Source organism: Sebastes umbrosus, chromosome 7, assembly GCF_015220745.1.
Source record: "Sebastes umbrosus isolate fSebUmb1 chromosome 7, fSebUmb1.pri, whole genome shotgun sequence".
NCBI lineage: Eukaryota > Metazoa > Chordata > Actinopteri > Perciformes > Sebastidae > Sebastes > Sebastes umbrosus.
The window spans coordinates 15,619,866-15,636,081 of NC_051275.1; the positions used below are offsets into that span (position 1 = coordinate 15,619,866).

Consider the following 16,216-nt stretch of genomic DNA (forward strand, 5'->3'; position numbering starts at 1 on the left):
AGACAGACGAAAAGGAGGGAGCGAAGGAGTTGAGAAAACGAGTGGGAGAGAGGTGAAGCTGTGATAAGCAATTTGGAGAGGGAAGAACAAAACGAACAGCCGAGAGAGAGAGAGAGAGAGATAGAAGAGAGGCCCGAGGCTGATGGAGAGAAGTGGAGATGGAAGGAGATGAGTGGAATTGGGGATAATGAGGGGAAGAGAGAGAAAGACAAACGACTGGTGAGGCTGAATCAGGTGGGTAAAGAAAGCACGGGAATGTGAGGAACGAGATAGATGAGAAAGCTGGAAGATGTGCGGGGGAGTAAGTGGAGAGGGGTGATAATGGGAAAGAGACAGATCTTTTTTTTTTTTTTTTTTTTTTTTTTAAAGTTATTTTTTTGGGGGCATTTTCCATTTTTTTATTGAGAGGACAGTGGATAGAGTCTTGGAAAGGGGGGAGAGAGAGAGTGGATGTGGAAAGGGCCACAGGCCGGATTCGAATCCGGGCCGCCGCGGTCAGGACCAAGCCTTGATACATGGTACATCTAACACAGGCGCCCGGAAAGAGACAGATCTAAAGAGGAAAGATTGCCTGCCAACTTCTCACCTCGATTCTACTCTCTTTTTTTGTCATTTTGCCTTTATTATAGAGAGAAAGGAGGTCCCTGGCCACAGATGTTGTGGTGACATGGTATACGTCTTAACCATTTGGCCATCAGACACCCCTCAAGAGCTTCTTAAATCTTCAAACCTACATTTTTTTGTTAGAGATCGTAAGATGGTTAACAATCTACAAAAGACATTTGATACATAGAATTATGTTTTTTCTGGCTCTGCGCTTAATAATACAGAAGTTCCCAATAACCAACACAACATGGATGCCTCACATAACCCAGAATTTATCGTTGACGGTTAATGAAACCCACATTTAATAGATTAATAGTGTTATGTTGTCAATGCACAATATTTGTAACCTCCACTCAACCAACTCTGTAATCCTACATTTGTCTAAAGTTGTCCGATGACATGAACACTGAGTTTTTCCCAACTCTATGCATCCTAGGGGTGTAATGTTACATCGATCTGGATCGATATATCGATTCAGTGATCAACAATCCAACATCATGAATGCAAAATGTGAAAACATTGATACATATCATCTTTAAGATGCACCTTTATTTTGAAATTCCTATGGCATGTCCATCCAAGCGCACCTCATTCCTACAGAGCCCAGTAATAAAATTGGCAATTTAGTTGCTTTTTGTGAGTTTATATGAATGTAACTGTGTTAAATAGGCATATGATGTCGTCTAATATCGATCACAGTATCTAATATATTGTATCGTGAATTGACAGATTTGTGATATCAGCAAATATCATATCGTTGTTCAAAGAATCAATGTAACATCGTATCGTGATGGAACTTGTGATTTACACCCCTAATGCATCACATATAACGTGAACGTGGGATCTATAAGCATTGCTTTATTATAAAGATTCACAATCCAAAAAGGTTGGGAGCCAGTGTTTTAGACATCAGAACTTTCCCAAAGCTCACATCATGTAAAACTTTATTTTTTTCTAAAACGTTCCATTCTTCCTGTCTTTCAGGCCTATTGATTTCATTTTTGAGAGAAGGACAGGAGCACTGTGGTGTTTAGACTAACTGTGTGTCTCACCTTTTGCAGAAAAGTTTTCCTAAAAAAAAAAAACGTCCTAAATCTGGTCTCTAATGCTTGTTTGCAGCAGTAGCATGTGTGAAAAGTGCTACAGAGACTTTAACTCTTCCCATTTGATTAGAAACAGTCTTAGTCGCTCATTAGCTGTTTGCACCTCGGTGTTTACCTGCTATCAGCACAGACGAGACATCCTACGGAGACTGGTGTGTGTGAAGTGCTGCCAAAGCTGAGCTGGGAATTCAGGATTGGGAGGAGGCCAAGCGAGAGCGACTCTGGAATCGTGTATCCGTGGGATTCTTACAGATTTATTCATGTGTGAAACGGCTATTACTGCTCTTCCTCTGGTGGAGTTTACCATACAGTACGTAAACTCGATACTGTGTGAGTCCTGTATGAGAAAACCTACTTTGTGTGTGTGTGTGTGTGTGTGTGCGGGGGTATTGGGAGTGCTGCTCACTAGTTGTTCTCTGAGACAACAGCGCCCCCTGCTGGTGACTTCTGGTAATGTCATCTTGTAATGATCCCTACTTAGATATTTCACACATTTTTTTTCTCAGTACTTCAGCTGACTCCACACTTTGTATCAGAGCTTGTTAGGATGACACCGAAGCTCTTACTGCAAATTAAGAGGAGACTGCTGCTATTAATATACTTGCACACGTGATTTGGACTGTCAGAGAGTGCTCGGGGTGACTTCTATTTGTGCACACAGCTAGTCATGTAGTTGGGGGTTCGGGGGTTAGGGTGATGTAGCGTGCCAGAAAACTATATATACCTGCTGGGGTTGAGGTGCCATGACAACAAGCATCCACCCTGCTGATTAGTCTTTGAAGAAGACACCTAATCCCTACCACCCTGACCTCTGACCTCTGACCTCATTGTGAAACCACAACATAAATCATCAAAAAGATCTGTAAAAAAAAGGTAACCGTATCTTGTTGATCCTCTTGTTGCAGGCCCAAAAGAATGAGAGGGAGTCTATCAGGCAGAAGTTGGCCCTGGGCAGTTTCTTTGACGATGGGCCGGGCATCTACACCAGCTGCAGCAAGAGTGGCAAACCCAGCCTGTCCTCACGGTAAGACCTCTGACATATTACGTCTCTCTTAAACAATACACATGTGACTGGTACTATTTTTGTGGTCTCATTATTCACTGAAAGAGGATCCTACCCAAAGGTGGGAGCAGTAGTTTAATGTCAGAGATCAGCGCTAGACAAGAGTTTAAAATAAACAGAAGGGTATGAATCTGAAAGTCTAGATTGACTGTGGGTACCAGTAAAGAAAGGACAAACAGGGAGGAAGAGAATGACAGGAAACAGAGAGGATTTGGTGCAGCATGAATGAGCCACACACAGTCAGCCCTTGTGGCTCTCACTTCCCAAAAGCCCCACACACACACACAGACGCTACTACCACCTCCTACACTGTACCTTACTGGAACTACATGCAAACACTCCAGTGCTCTTTGTATTCCTGTGATTTGAATCACGTGGATTTCTCAATATTGCTGCAGCGGATTAATGACTGATTGTGATGCTTAATGCCTCAATGATGATGAAATGGAAACAGTAAGATTACAGTAATATGGGAATTGCTTTTTTATTGTGGCAACCCATAGACACACTGTGTTAGCGCATGACTGATACTGGATTTCTTTTAGGTTGATACCACTATCGATATTTGAGAATTTTAAAATCATATAACGATACATCGGCCAATATTCTTTTTTTTTTACATTAATGGTGCTATTGATAACTTTGATAACATTGAGCCACTAGTTGTCACACTCTCCATCCCCCTGTTCCATCGCATTTACTTCCCAGCAAGTCGTTGCCAGGCGCTCACCATCAATCTCAGCCATTTATCCGTTTTTTTTCCACACTAACTGACGACTCAGAGATACCATGTGATAGCAGCATTGTTTTACTTTTGACTCACAAGCCTTGTTAGAAGTGGGAACCAGACGTCGGATATCTTCCACAGAGACAAACAAAACATTAATTTTGGACCCGCCAACATTTTTAAATGATTAATTCACAATTTTTTTCAGGAAAAGCCATACTTTTATTCAGCATCTCTAAAGGCTTTGTGGATGTTGTTGTTGTTTTTTTAATATTTGTCCACATAAAAATGTTACCAATATATAAATAGATTTTTATAAGGATCCCTTCAATTTATTTTTTAAACAATTGTGGAAAAAGTAATGCCTTCACACCATCCCCAAGCCATAACATTTCTTTTTAAAATAGCCTTGCACCTACATGATGTGTGTATAATTGAACCCCTTCAATTTTAAAGATTTGTGACCAAGATATGTGCTGAGTGAAACAATTTATAATTAAAAGATAAACTTGTCAGTGCTCTCTCATTACAAACTACACTCTTTGTAAATTACCTCGAATGTATCTTTGGGATTTACTGTACTGCAGTTTCTTTTTACTTATCAGCTGACATATTCGCCAATAATAATGCTAATATATGCAGTAAGCTCATATTGGCAGATACAGTATGTCAGTCTACACTGTAGAGGCATCACATTATATTAGCTACAAGTATGAAAAGTTAGTAAAAGCTCTCACAATCTCTTCAATTTGAGTTACAGGGAGGTTTTTGATGCTGCCTCTCCCGAAAAAAACAATCGACCGCTCAGGTCCTATTTTAATCAGGACTGATTGGATCTGTGCTGTGTAATCAATCATCTGTTTGTAATTACTGCATTGAATAAGCAGATTATTGATCCACAGTGGGCTGGAGCTACACCTAGTGATATTCTGCTGCTCCGTGGCACAAAAACACCCCCACCGGTCCCAGGCAGATTGCATCAGACCTACCGGAGGCTTGCTGGATCGATCCATATTGAAGACAAGAGGGGAGATGATTAAAAACACAAGCCTTCCTTAATTCTATCCACAGCCAGCGCTTTGCTCTGGTGATGAAGGCAGCAAGCATCTGTTAGGATCTTCTTTACAATTTTTCTTTTTTTTTATAAATATATACACTTTTTCTCTCTTTAACACATGGGGTAGTGCACATAGTTTGGTGTGCAGAGCACTCTAAATCCTTTATTGAGGCAAAGCACTTTGTTGACCTCATCATTTGTATTAGCAGCAGTGCTGTTGACATTGCGGTCTGTTTTGGCCCTGGTCCGAGTCAATTACTGCAGTTCGAGCCACCATTGAACTGACTTGACTCTTATCTGCATTTATGCAAATATTAACATGTCTATCTCTGTCTCTCCCTGCAGGCTGCAGAGTGGGATGAACCTACAGATCTGTTTTGTCAATGACAGCGGCAGCGACAAGGACAGCGATGCAGACGACAGCAAGACAGAGACCAGTCTGGACACACCTCTGTCCCCCATGGTACGCACTGATGTCCACATGTGCACTTTTGAATCCTATATATATTTATTATTGAAAATCAATTAACAACACAAAACAATGACAAATATTGTCCAGAAACCCTCACAGGTACTGCATTTAGCATATAAATATGCTCAAATCATAACATGGCAAACTGCAGCCCAACAGGCAACAACAGCTGTCAGTGTGTCAGTGTGCTGATTTGACTATGACTTGCCCAAAAATGCATGTGATTATCATAAAGTGGGCATGTCTGTAAAGGGGAGACTAGTGGGTACCCAAAAAAAACATTTTCATTCACATATCTTGAGGTCAGAGGTCAAGGGACCCCATTGAAAATAGCCATGACAGTTTTTTTCTCGCCAAAATTTAGCGCAAGTTTGGAGCGTTATTTAACCTCCTTCTGAACACACTAGTATGACATGGTAGGCGCCAATGGATTCCTTATATTTTTATAGTTTCATATGATACCGATATCTTCACTCTAGCTTAAAAAATTAGCATTAAAACGAATTTACGTTAACTTTGACAGCCCTAATTTCTACAGAATTCAGTAATGAAAGAAAATGACTTGAAGCTTGAAATCACTATGAAATGTGGATTATGATATACAGTACAGGGTTGACGGTGTTAAAGATCTGATTGTGTGAAAGCGAGATTGAGACAGAACAAGAATGAAAGCAGTGAAAGGGGGGAGACATTCATTATGAGTCAGACAGATAGCTGGCGGTTTAGTTGCTCTATGAATGTCTTTGCTCACGTTTTCTGGCCTGTTAACCAATTCACGGGCAGCAAATGAGAGGTGAATTGGAATACGCTCGCCATGGCCACGGATGACTGGCCACATTAACCTCCCGTCAGCCTGAGACGCATTTAACAGAAAGAGAGGGCGAAAGAGAGAATTATCATCTCTTTACATGTTCATCCGCGCTCTCCTCACATCCCGTTTGATGTAAAGTGACGTTCCTGTCAGTGTGTAAAATCTACATACCGTAATGCCAAGAATACATAAACATTAATCCTCTGACCTGCTCTTTCTTATCTTTCCCCCTCACTTCTTATTCTGTTCATTGTCACCTGCATATTTTAATCCAACTGGCCATACTTGTCTTTTCTCCCTCTTCCTCACCGCAGTCCAAGCAGAGTTCGTCCTACTCGGACAGGGACACCACGGAGGACGACTCCGAGTCTCTGGAGGACATGGACTTCGTGAGTCGACAGAAGAAGCTGCAGGCGGAGGCAAAGCTGGCCCTGGCTATGGCTAAACCCATGGCCAAGATGCAGGTGGAGGTGGAGAAACAGAATCGCAAGAAGTCACCAGTGGCCGATCTGGTCAGTACCAGAATCATACAGTAATGCTGCCTTTGATCCTGAAGTTTTACATCAATAAGGAGGACAACTTTAAAAAAAAAGAAAAAGGGAACACATGTCTAAATTTCTTTATGACTCCTATATTCTTATACATTACAAAAATTAATGTCAATGTAATGGACTGGGTCAAGAATTATATAGTTTTATACAGATATGGTTAGCATGCGAATACAACACAAAATCAATGCACTGGAACCAAGAGATCCACTTTCGTTTGACAGTAGTGAGAGAAGCTAACGTCCAGCAGCATGTCTGAGAAGGAGCTGGGGAAGAAGTGGAACCGATGCTTGGCAGACGGTGCCATTAAACTCGGCACCGGGCTGGGGTTAGGAATCGTGCTTTCTGTCCTGTTCTTCAAACGGCACACTTGGCCAATTTCATTCGGCTCAGGAACGGGACTCGGCATGGCGTACGCCAACTGTCAGAATGACCTGAGGTCCTCGTTTTTGCTGCACAAAGGCGAAAAGGAGCAATAGCTGCAAGTCATCGAGGGACTGTCGTTTAAATTTAAATAGGACATGTAAGAGTAGAGTTACTCCAAAAAAAAGACAAAGTAGTATTTGCTGTTTCAAGCTTTTGGTTTTACTTTAAAGTACCAGTGTGTAACAATTAGGGGGATCTATTGGCAGTAATGGAATATAATATTAATAAGTATGTTTTCTTTAGTGTAAAATCACCTGATAATAAGAATTTATGTGTTTTCATTAGCTTAGAATGAGCCCTTCATATCTACATAGGAAGTCTTCACGGAGTCCACCATGTTGCACCGCCATGTTTCTACAGTAGCCCAGAACGACAGCGACAAACCAGACACTTTTAACTTTTCCTGCTTGGGCCAGATTCGATAACGTTGCTCGCTCCCGTCGCTGCCGCTCTCTCTCTCTTGCTTCACCACTCACTTCCCACGTGCACACACACACTCTACGCACTGGCTCTGCTCCAAATACGGTAGGGTACTCTTACAGCACGTACAACACGTACAACGCGTTTTTGCGTCGGCCACCGTAGCTCTCCAACACGCTTGGCACACGGGAGAGGTTTCAGTTGGTTTAAATCTCCTCACCTCACCGCTAGATACCGCCAGATCCTACACACTGCACCTTTAAAGCAGCTATAATCAGTATTTTCATATTAACAATGGATCACATGACTACTTGTATGTGAAAGGGGTTTCTTGTAGTGATGAACTCACAGACTCTGCCGTTCCCCTCAGCTCCACAGAGCTCTATAGCATCTTTCAGCTCATTGTTTAGGTTTTCCGGCTCTCTACTTTACTGTTTTGGTTCATTCTCATCGCCCTCATCAGTGTAGTTTATCGCAGACCAGCAGCTATTTTCAGCAGAAACGCTTTAAAAGAAATACTGCTGTCCACTACCTGCAGCTAAAGAGCTGGATATTTTTCCCAGAGTTGGTGGAGAGGAGAGTCAATATTAGACTCGCCTAGTGGCCAGACACACGACTCCAAATGAATGCTAATGTTGCTCCACATCTGCTGGGTGTGTAAATCGGCAGCTGTTTTCTCACAAGTTCGCCATATTAATCAGAAAGGTGATAATATGTTAGTGTTTACAGCTTGTTTCCTCTGGTTTCCTCTTTGCCAAGTGGCTAAAAACATCAGTTATTCCAGGTTTAAAACCATCATCATCTTACAGTATATCTGCTGATGGCAAAAGCCTCTTTACTCTGATCAATTATTTTGTATAGCGGCCATAAATTATTGTGTAGGCCTGTGACATCATCAGCCGAGTCGAGTTGGCACACTTTATATTAATGGACTGTTGCGTCCTAACACCTCTACCTGCTCCTGGTGATGCTTTTAAAGCAAAACCAGAAGCTTAAAACAGAAAGTATTCCTCCTTTTGTTGATGTAACTCTGTGTATATAACTGATTCTGTCTGACTGACTCAAGCTGATGATTTAGAAAGAAGACATATCATTAAAAAGTCATATTTTCAGATGAGTTAGATAGCTAATTGGATCAGAGAGCCGCCAGATATGATGTATAACAATACATACACATCATTTTCTTTTTTTGGTTTTGGAACAAAATGTCAGACAAATTATGGTAATCATGTGTCATGTAACACTCCATGTTTCTGTTGACAAAGATCCATCATTTGGTCCATTAGTCAAAGTTGGTGAGAATAAATGGGTGGGTTGTGATTCAGTAACATATGAGTATTATATGTTATGATGATGACACAGGAAGCCCCCCCACCCCACCCCTGCTTTGTTCCCTCTGCCGTCATTTAGAGGAAGGAAGGTGATGACGAACCTGCTCATCATTATTTCATCCGTTAATATCTGCCTCACTGCCTTTTCGGGAGCACACACACACCAACACACTCACAGACTTATACCCACTATATTTCCACCCGGACTTGCAGGCAGAGCCGCTTTACTTATTCAGAGCAGAGAGGGGCAGCTCGGCCGGGTCCATCTATAATTCATACGCCGGAAAGCATTGACTTCAGTGTTTAGGGATGTAGCAGTGCTCAGCAGTCAGAAGACATCACTGTCACATCCAGACGGAACACACAGTGAATATTAAGATGTATTAAGGCTACAGCCGCCTGCCATGTCCACAACACCAGAGATCTATTAAACTGTAGATGTTACATGTAAATCTAAATGATTCCTAACCAGGGGGTACTTCTGCAGTGGCCTGGGGTGCGTGGAAGCACCGTAAAGTAGCTCAACTAATGTGAATAAATGGAAATTATCAATTGATTGAAATAGTCAGCTAAGAGAGGGTAAACATTTGAAATGATCAGCTAAAAGTAATGGGAATAGTTACCTAAAATTAAAGGATAAACAGTTGAAACAGATAAATGTAATAGATAAATAGATGAAATTGTTAGCTTAAATTTAAGATTTGAACATTAAAATTAGTAGCTAAAAGTAGTGTTTGCTCGTATATCGGCTGATCCCGTTAGGGGTCGCCACTGTGAATCATCAGAGATGCCGAATACCCCTTTCCCCATGCGATCACGGGGAGAACATGGGTCGCAAGATAATTACTGGGGGTCACCAGGTGGTTGTGTAGAAAAAAAATAGAATAACATATTTTAGACTGGGGAATGTTTTTTTTTTACATTACATCACCTGTACCAGTCATATACTTTCCCTCAGAATAGATTTTATTGAGTGTATTTGTGAGAGTCACACGCAATGTGCGTTCACATGAGTTTCTGACGGGGGATTTCCGGCAGGTCAGGGGGAGAGAAAAATGTCACGGAACACATCAAAAATCCACAGAGCCTGGAGCACATTGGACAATGTCTATATAGGTGCTAGCTGTTAAAATGAAACAAAACTGTCATCACAAACAAAGCATTATTTATATCACCTATATTTATTAATCAGAACAATCACTATAATCACTCAAAATCAGCAGGGGGAGGCGTGTAGAAACAGCTGTTTATGCCGGGCGGAGCTGTTCATGCCAGGCGGAGCTGTTCATGCCGGGCGGAGCTGTTCATGCCGGGCGGAGCAGTTCATGCCGGGCGGAGCTGTTCATGCCGGGCGGAGCTGTTCATGCCGGGCGGAGCTGTTCATGCCGGGCGGAGCTGTTCATGCCGGGCGGAGACGTGATTATTCTGGGGTGTCGCAACTCAAAAAGCTTGAAAATCACTGATCTATAAGAAATAGATACAGTAGATATAATTAGTTAAAAGCAATGGATGAACTGTTGAATGAATTAGCTAAAAGTAATAGATAAACAGTTGGAATACTTTGCTAAAAATAATGCATAAATAGTTGATATAATTAGCTTTAAAGGTCCAGTATGTAGGATCTGGCGGTATCTTGCGGTGAGGTGAGGAGATTGCAACCAACTGAAGCCTCTCCCGTGGTAAGAGTTTGTTTTGTCCAGTATGGGTTACTGGACTCCGTAAGGGGGACTCGCTCCATATGTAGATATAAACGGCTCATTCTAAGGTAACGAAAACACAAAGATTCATATTTTCAGATGAATATACACTAAAGAAAACATACTCATTAATATTATATTCAATTTCTGCCAATAGATCGCCCTAATTGTTAAACACTGGTCCTTTAAGTGATGGATAAATGGTTGAAAGGTCCAGCTTGGTAAACATTGATAATTGAATTGTATGAAAAAATGATCAAATGACACTCCACCTAATATATAGCATTTCTTAACAACCACATTAAAATCAGTTAAAATGAACACATTTGGAACACGATGATGTATCAATGAAGAGGTACTTAAGCTCATCTAATAAAGAGATGGAGGGCTACGTCAGACAAAAAAGGTCCAACAACAACCACTCTGCTGTTATACTGCTGCTGCCAGTTGGTTTAATTCAGTTCCAACTAAACTTCATTGTCCTACCCGCTCATCAAGGGCAAAGAATGGGAATTCGGCCAGCACAGTAAGCCTGCATCCAACTGTCTGCCCGCGTGCGTGTGTGTGTGTTTTCCTAATTCTGAACACAGAATCACAGAGAGAAAGCAAGAAAGTCATCCAGAGAAAACAGGGGAGAGATTTAGATTCTACTGTAAAACCTCAATTCTTTCTCTTAACTTCTTTCAGAGAGACGTGTACTGTAGTTCCTCAATCTGATATTGAGTCATTGCTGGAGGTTTTTTTAGCTGGTATTGAACACCCGGTCAATTAACATTGTAATCAGACGTATGATCACAGAAACTCACACTTCAGACCTCAGACCTCAGACTTTGTCTTTGACGTCACATTTCTCTCTGTCACTCTTCTATCACCGCCTTGTGTGAATGTCCTGTCACTCGAAACTGAAACTGACACACACTGTTGCCTCAAGTACAGTTGCATCAGAGCCAATGTGAAAGTGAAAGAGGGGTGAGAAACTAGCGAGAAGAGCCAGCCAGACGCCCACACATGCAAACACTTTAGAGTGTGGCACATGCAAAGAGAATGCGCACACATTTTCTCACTTACTGTTTGTCAAGACTGGAGATATGGAGTGGGAGGTAAAGAGAAAATGGGTGTTGGAGGGAAAGAGAAAGAATGTGGACCGGTTGGATAGGAGTGTTGACAGAGGGAGAGTCTGGTAAACATAAAGCAAATTATCTGCAACATTCGTGCCTGAGAAAGCACACACGCAATGCGTTGTGGTTTTATTGCATGTTGTGGCTACACCCTGAAGTTGACTGAAGCAACTGCTGGTGGCAGTCAGACTCATTAACACATACACAAAGCCAGCTCATGCTCATCTATTAGTCAATACAATCATTGGCACTAATGCAACTCTGAAACTTCCAGGGAGCTGAGTTAAACGGAAGCCTTTTTCATTTTCACTCTTAGGGGAAAAAAAATAATTTCTCACCCTCTATTGTCACTCTACCTTTGTCTGTGATTACGTAACTAGTGTTTCAATACTGTATTTCACATGAGTGGGAAGACATGGAAATTTTCAAAGTACCAATGAAAGGAGAAATCACAGTGTAAATATAAAGGGAGATATGAAGTCAAATGAAAACTCTCAGGAAGAGCAGCGTCACTGCTGGCCCCTGCTGGCCCCTGCTGGCCCCTGCTGGCCCCTGCTGGCCCCTGCTGGCCCCCTGCTGGAGAGTGAAAACGTCACACAGTCACTGAGTTCATTATTGCGGTTTATTTGTATAAAACACCGTCAACCTGTTTGTGACCACACAGTAGTTTCTTCGTGGAATCCCCCAACTTTACAGTCTCCCTACGCAGGGTGGTGAACGCCTTGAAGAAATACTGACATTCCCTTTTGTTTAATCTGTGGCGTTATCAGGAGAAGCCACGAGACCGATCCAGTATCGGTATCGGTGCATCCCTACCAATAAATAGCAATTGTACTCATTACCGAATAACCTGCTGATTATTCTTTTTCAGTGAACAGATTAATTGTTTCGTATGAAATGTCAGAAAATAATGAAAAATGACAATTGCCAGTTCGTTGAGAGAGAAAGTCAGACGAACCTCACATTTGAGAATCTGGCACCAGTGAATATTTTGCTTGATAAATGATTTAAAAGATTGATTGATTATCAAAATTGTTGTTCAACTTATTTTCTGTCAGATTGTTTAGTTAATACAGCTGACCAATTGTTTCAGAACTTTTTTATTTAATGATATGTCTATGAATTTCAACCGATAATAGGTCCATGAATTTAATAATGCGTTGTATCTTTTTGTCGCAGGAATGAAATTGTTTGACACGAATGTCCTTAAAGGGAATTGCATAAATATCTGAAAAACTAGTCATACAGCACGAAAAGAATGGGGTTTTTGTAGCTGAACCTTGTTTCAAACTCCAGATAGTGAAAGCAAAATGTCTCACGTGTCTTTTTAACCGTGTCTGTGTTTTTTTCGGCAGCTTCCACACATGCCTCACATCAGCGAGTGTCTAATGAAAAGAAGCCTGAAGCCCACTGACTTGAGAGATATGACGCTGGGGCAACTCCAGGTTATAGTAAATGACCTGCACTCCCAGATTGAGAGTGAGTTGACCACACACACACATACAGTTCAGTACATACACACACAGCCACTGACACTGACCTATACTTTCAATTGCAGAAATGAGCAAGTGAGCAAATGGGGAAAAACATGCAAATACATACTGACCCCTGTTAGTCAGTTCAAAGAACTGTACCAGTTAACAGTTTCCCCTGAGCATTTACTGTCAGCACACTGTACACATCATTGATCCTGCTACTCAGGGATGAATAATATAATCCCTCATCTAAAGTAAAACAGCTCCAAAACTCCCTATGGGTCCAAAATCATCAATCAGCTACTTTTACTTACAAAACAGACTTTTCCCTTTAAAACCTCGCTTTTACAAGTTGAAGGAACAATAGCTGAAACATATGATGTGATGTAAGGTCAACCACAACCACTGATGTGTGGTCTGACTATCAATGCTCATAATGTTTTCGATGGCTTTGTGAGGTCGTTTTAGGAACCCTAGTGGAAGATACTTTACTGTATATCATGTAGATTTAATGTCCACCTGCTTTTCAATATTGATACGTCTGATACGATGTTTTCTATTATATTATCTACCACTCCAGGTCTGAATGAGGAGCTTGTACAGTTGCTGCTGATTCGGGATGAACTACACATGGAGCAAGATGCCATGCTGGTTGACATAGAGGACCTCACCAGGTGATGAAGCACTTCATGAGGAACTTATTAACTGCACGAGGAAGAAAAACTCTTTTTATTTAAAGAAGAAGATTGGAAAGAAATAGTCTATACTTTTGTTATTGTCAAGAAGTCTTGTGAAAAAAACAAAACCAACAATCAGTCAGTCCATCTCTCAGTATTTTCTGTCTCTCCTATCCGGTCTGTTGCTCTCAAGCTGTGTTCACTCTACGAGCAACACAAGTCATTTTCAATGGAAGCCGGTGACATGAAGCTACAAACTGGCAACCGACACTTGTCGCTGCGTGACGCTGCGTGATTACAAATAAAGCTGAGCGCTCAAATGACGCGGTGAAGTGTCAGTCACTCATATGTTTTTGTTTTACCCTGTTTCATTCCATCTAAAGGAATTGCCGTTAGCCAGTTCCCAGTGCTACTTAGCAGCATAACTACGTCGACGAGCGCTCGAGCAACAACAACTACGGCGACTTGTGGACGTTTGTGCAGAAATAACTACTGCAGCTCCTCCAGACCAACAGAGTTTTTCCGTGTCTTGTGAAGTGACGGGGCTCCGCAGCGAGAAACGTTATCGTGTCCGACCGGTTGCCGGTGTCTCCTCTTTTTCCCTCCAGCTGCGATCGGGAGGCGATAACGTTACTCGCTGCAGAGCCCCGCTGCCTCAGCATGCGCTAAAGAAGGAAAAGCCAACACTAGGATCAGCAGTGATTCATGGAGAGACCTTCGCCTGGTCTGCTAACATTACTGCCAAGCAGCTGAAATATAGAGTGATATTGTGGTTTTAGCTGACGTGTGTCGCCTCACTGTTTTGAGCGATGCTCGTTCAGGTATATTTAGAGCGAGCAAGCGCGAGCCCGACGCTGACTTTTGTTGACTTAATGGCCACAGGTGTCGCTGTTAACAAGCAATTCTGAAAGTTACAAATAGTCCCTTTAATGTTGAATAGTTTTTTGGACAACGGACAGTATTTGTGAATAGGATCAATTCATTGTTGGTTTTGGTCTTTTCTCAGGTTTTGTTGACAATTAGAAACATATAAAATATCACCAGACATCCTTTAACCGACTGTATGTTCCTTTTCTTTTTTGCAGGCATGCTGAGAGCCAGCAGAAACATTTGGCCGAGAGGACCCTATCCAAATAAGATGCCCGTCCCTGCTCCACCCCGCTCCCCCCTGCCAAGCTAAGCTCCCGCTCCAAACCAGACTTTTCCCCCTCTGGCCATTCCACCTCTGCCCCGTGTCGATCCAAATCCTGCCCGCTTGTCCCAAGTATTTTGCTCCTCGCTGCTTCCCCGTCTCCCCACGTCTATACCTTCCTGTCCAACCCACTGGCTCCAGTGGTAGCAGCAGCACAGAAGAAGGCCACCCTCTTTCATTTGCTTCTGTGGTTTTCTCCCAGCGCTAAGGACGGAGGAGCACTTCCTGCTTCCTGGGAGAAGAGGAATCTGATTGTGTGTTGTCATGGATTCTGTCCCCAGCTTCCTGTGCAGTGATCGGCCTTGCTTTGCTATTGTTTCTTTTTAACTTTCTACATTCGCCACTAAATTATAACTGTTCAAATGCAAAAATTGTGGGAAAAAAAATAAAATAATAGTGAAAAAATTAGTAGAAAGTCAGTCATGAGAAAAAAAGAAACAACATTGTATAAAAAAAAAAACAGATGGAAACTAACTTCTTCAGACCATTTTAAGTTGGACAGTAATTTTAAAGTATTTCAAAGTCGACCTGTTTTTATTCTGCACAAATGGTAGTTTTCAACTGAGAAATGTTTATTTGAAGGTGCTAAAAGAGTGTAAAGGAAACATGCCTGCCTTGTAGTGGAGTCGTAGCTTTTGGTAATACGTTCACTCTAATTGCTCTTCAACATTTTGTGAATGTTGATTTTCTGACACGAGTCATTTTAAATGAATAAGTGTGTTAATATCGTTTTCATCCTACTGTAATCAGAAACTTTATTTGAGGGAAGAAATGTTTATGTACAGATATGTAAAATAAAGAATAAACTTTGTTTCATATATGTTGGTTTGTTGTGCAGTATGTTGCATGTTTCTGCAAGTCAGCTGCACGAATTTGCATAAAAAATGCAGCCTTCCTCTTTCTAATGAACGTAGGAAGTGTAATCAGTGGTCGCAACTGCAGCGAGAATAAAGCGCCACCACATTACACATAGCATGACTCAACTCCCTATGTTTCGGTTTTGCCTCATTTTGGTATTGTTTGTCTCTCACTCTCTCATCTGGGTCGTTTTTTTACTGCTCTTAAAGGGACTCCATATTAATTTGGACAACCCCTTTAAAGTCAGAATTAGGATTTGATCTTTCACATGAAAAATGATAAGTTGTGGACTTATAATGATGAATGGTCAGTTGTGGTTCAACAGAAATAATGACTTGGACAGTTTAGTAATGAATACAATGTTATTTTTTTCATGTAGAATATGATAAATGTGTCTCTGAGAAAGTCCCCCCCCTCGCTCTCCCAGTGGGTCCTCTGACTCGTCATATACTGCATTTAAAGAGCAAGTTTCACTCGTTGATGGTCCTAAGGTGAAGCAAGCCAAAGGCCAGGAAACTCCTGTCAACCACTCACTGACCACTTCAGTTTCAGAGAGTGCACTCTCTTAAGTCGATCACAGGTCCTGAAAACTGGGACTGGAGGGTGTAAAGAGAGGATGAAGTCATGCTTAATGT

At 41.7% G+C, this 16,216-nt stretch overlaps 1 protein-coding gene across 6 annotated transcripts in view; it reads left to right on the forward strand.

Moving 5' to 3' along the window:
- schip1 (schwannomin interacting protein 1) overlaps positions 1-15,543 on the forward strand; it is a 261,637-nt gene extending 246,094 nt beyond the window's left edge. For all 6 annotated transcript variants that reach the window (XM_037774717.1, XM_037774718.1, XM_037774720.1 and 3 more), the window contains 6 exons: positions 2,615-2,733; positions 4,902-5,019; positions 6,154-6,351; positions 12,735-12,858; positions 13,435-13,528; positions 14,617-15,543. In XM_037774717.1, the coding sequence (XP_037630645.1) occupies positions 2,615-2,733; positions 4,902-5,019; positions 6,154-6,351; positions 12,735-12,858; positions 13,435-13,528; positions 14,617-14,668 (705 nt within the window). In that variant the 3' untranslated portion in view covers positions 14,669-15,543. The remainder of the gene's footprint in view (positions 1-2,614; positions 2,734-4,901; positions 5,020-6,153; positions 6,352-12,734; positions 12,859-13,434; positions 13,529-14,616) is intronic.
- Positions 15,544-16,216: the final 673 nt, after the last annotated feature.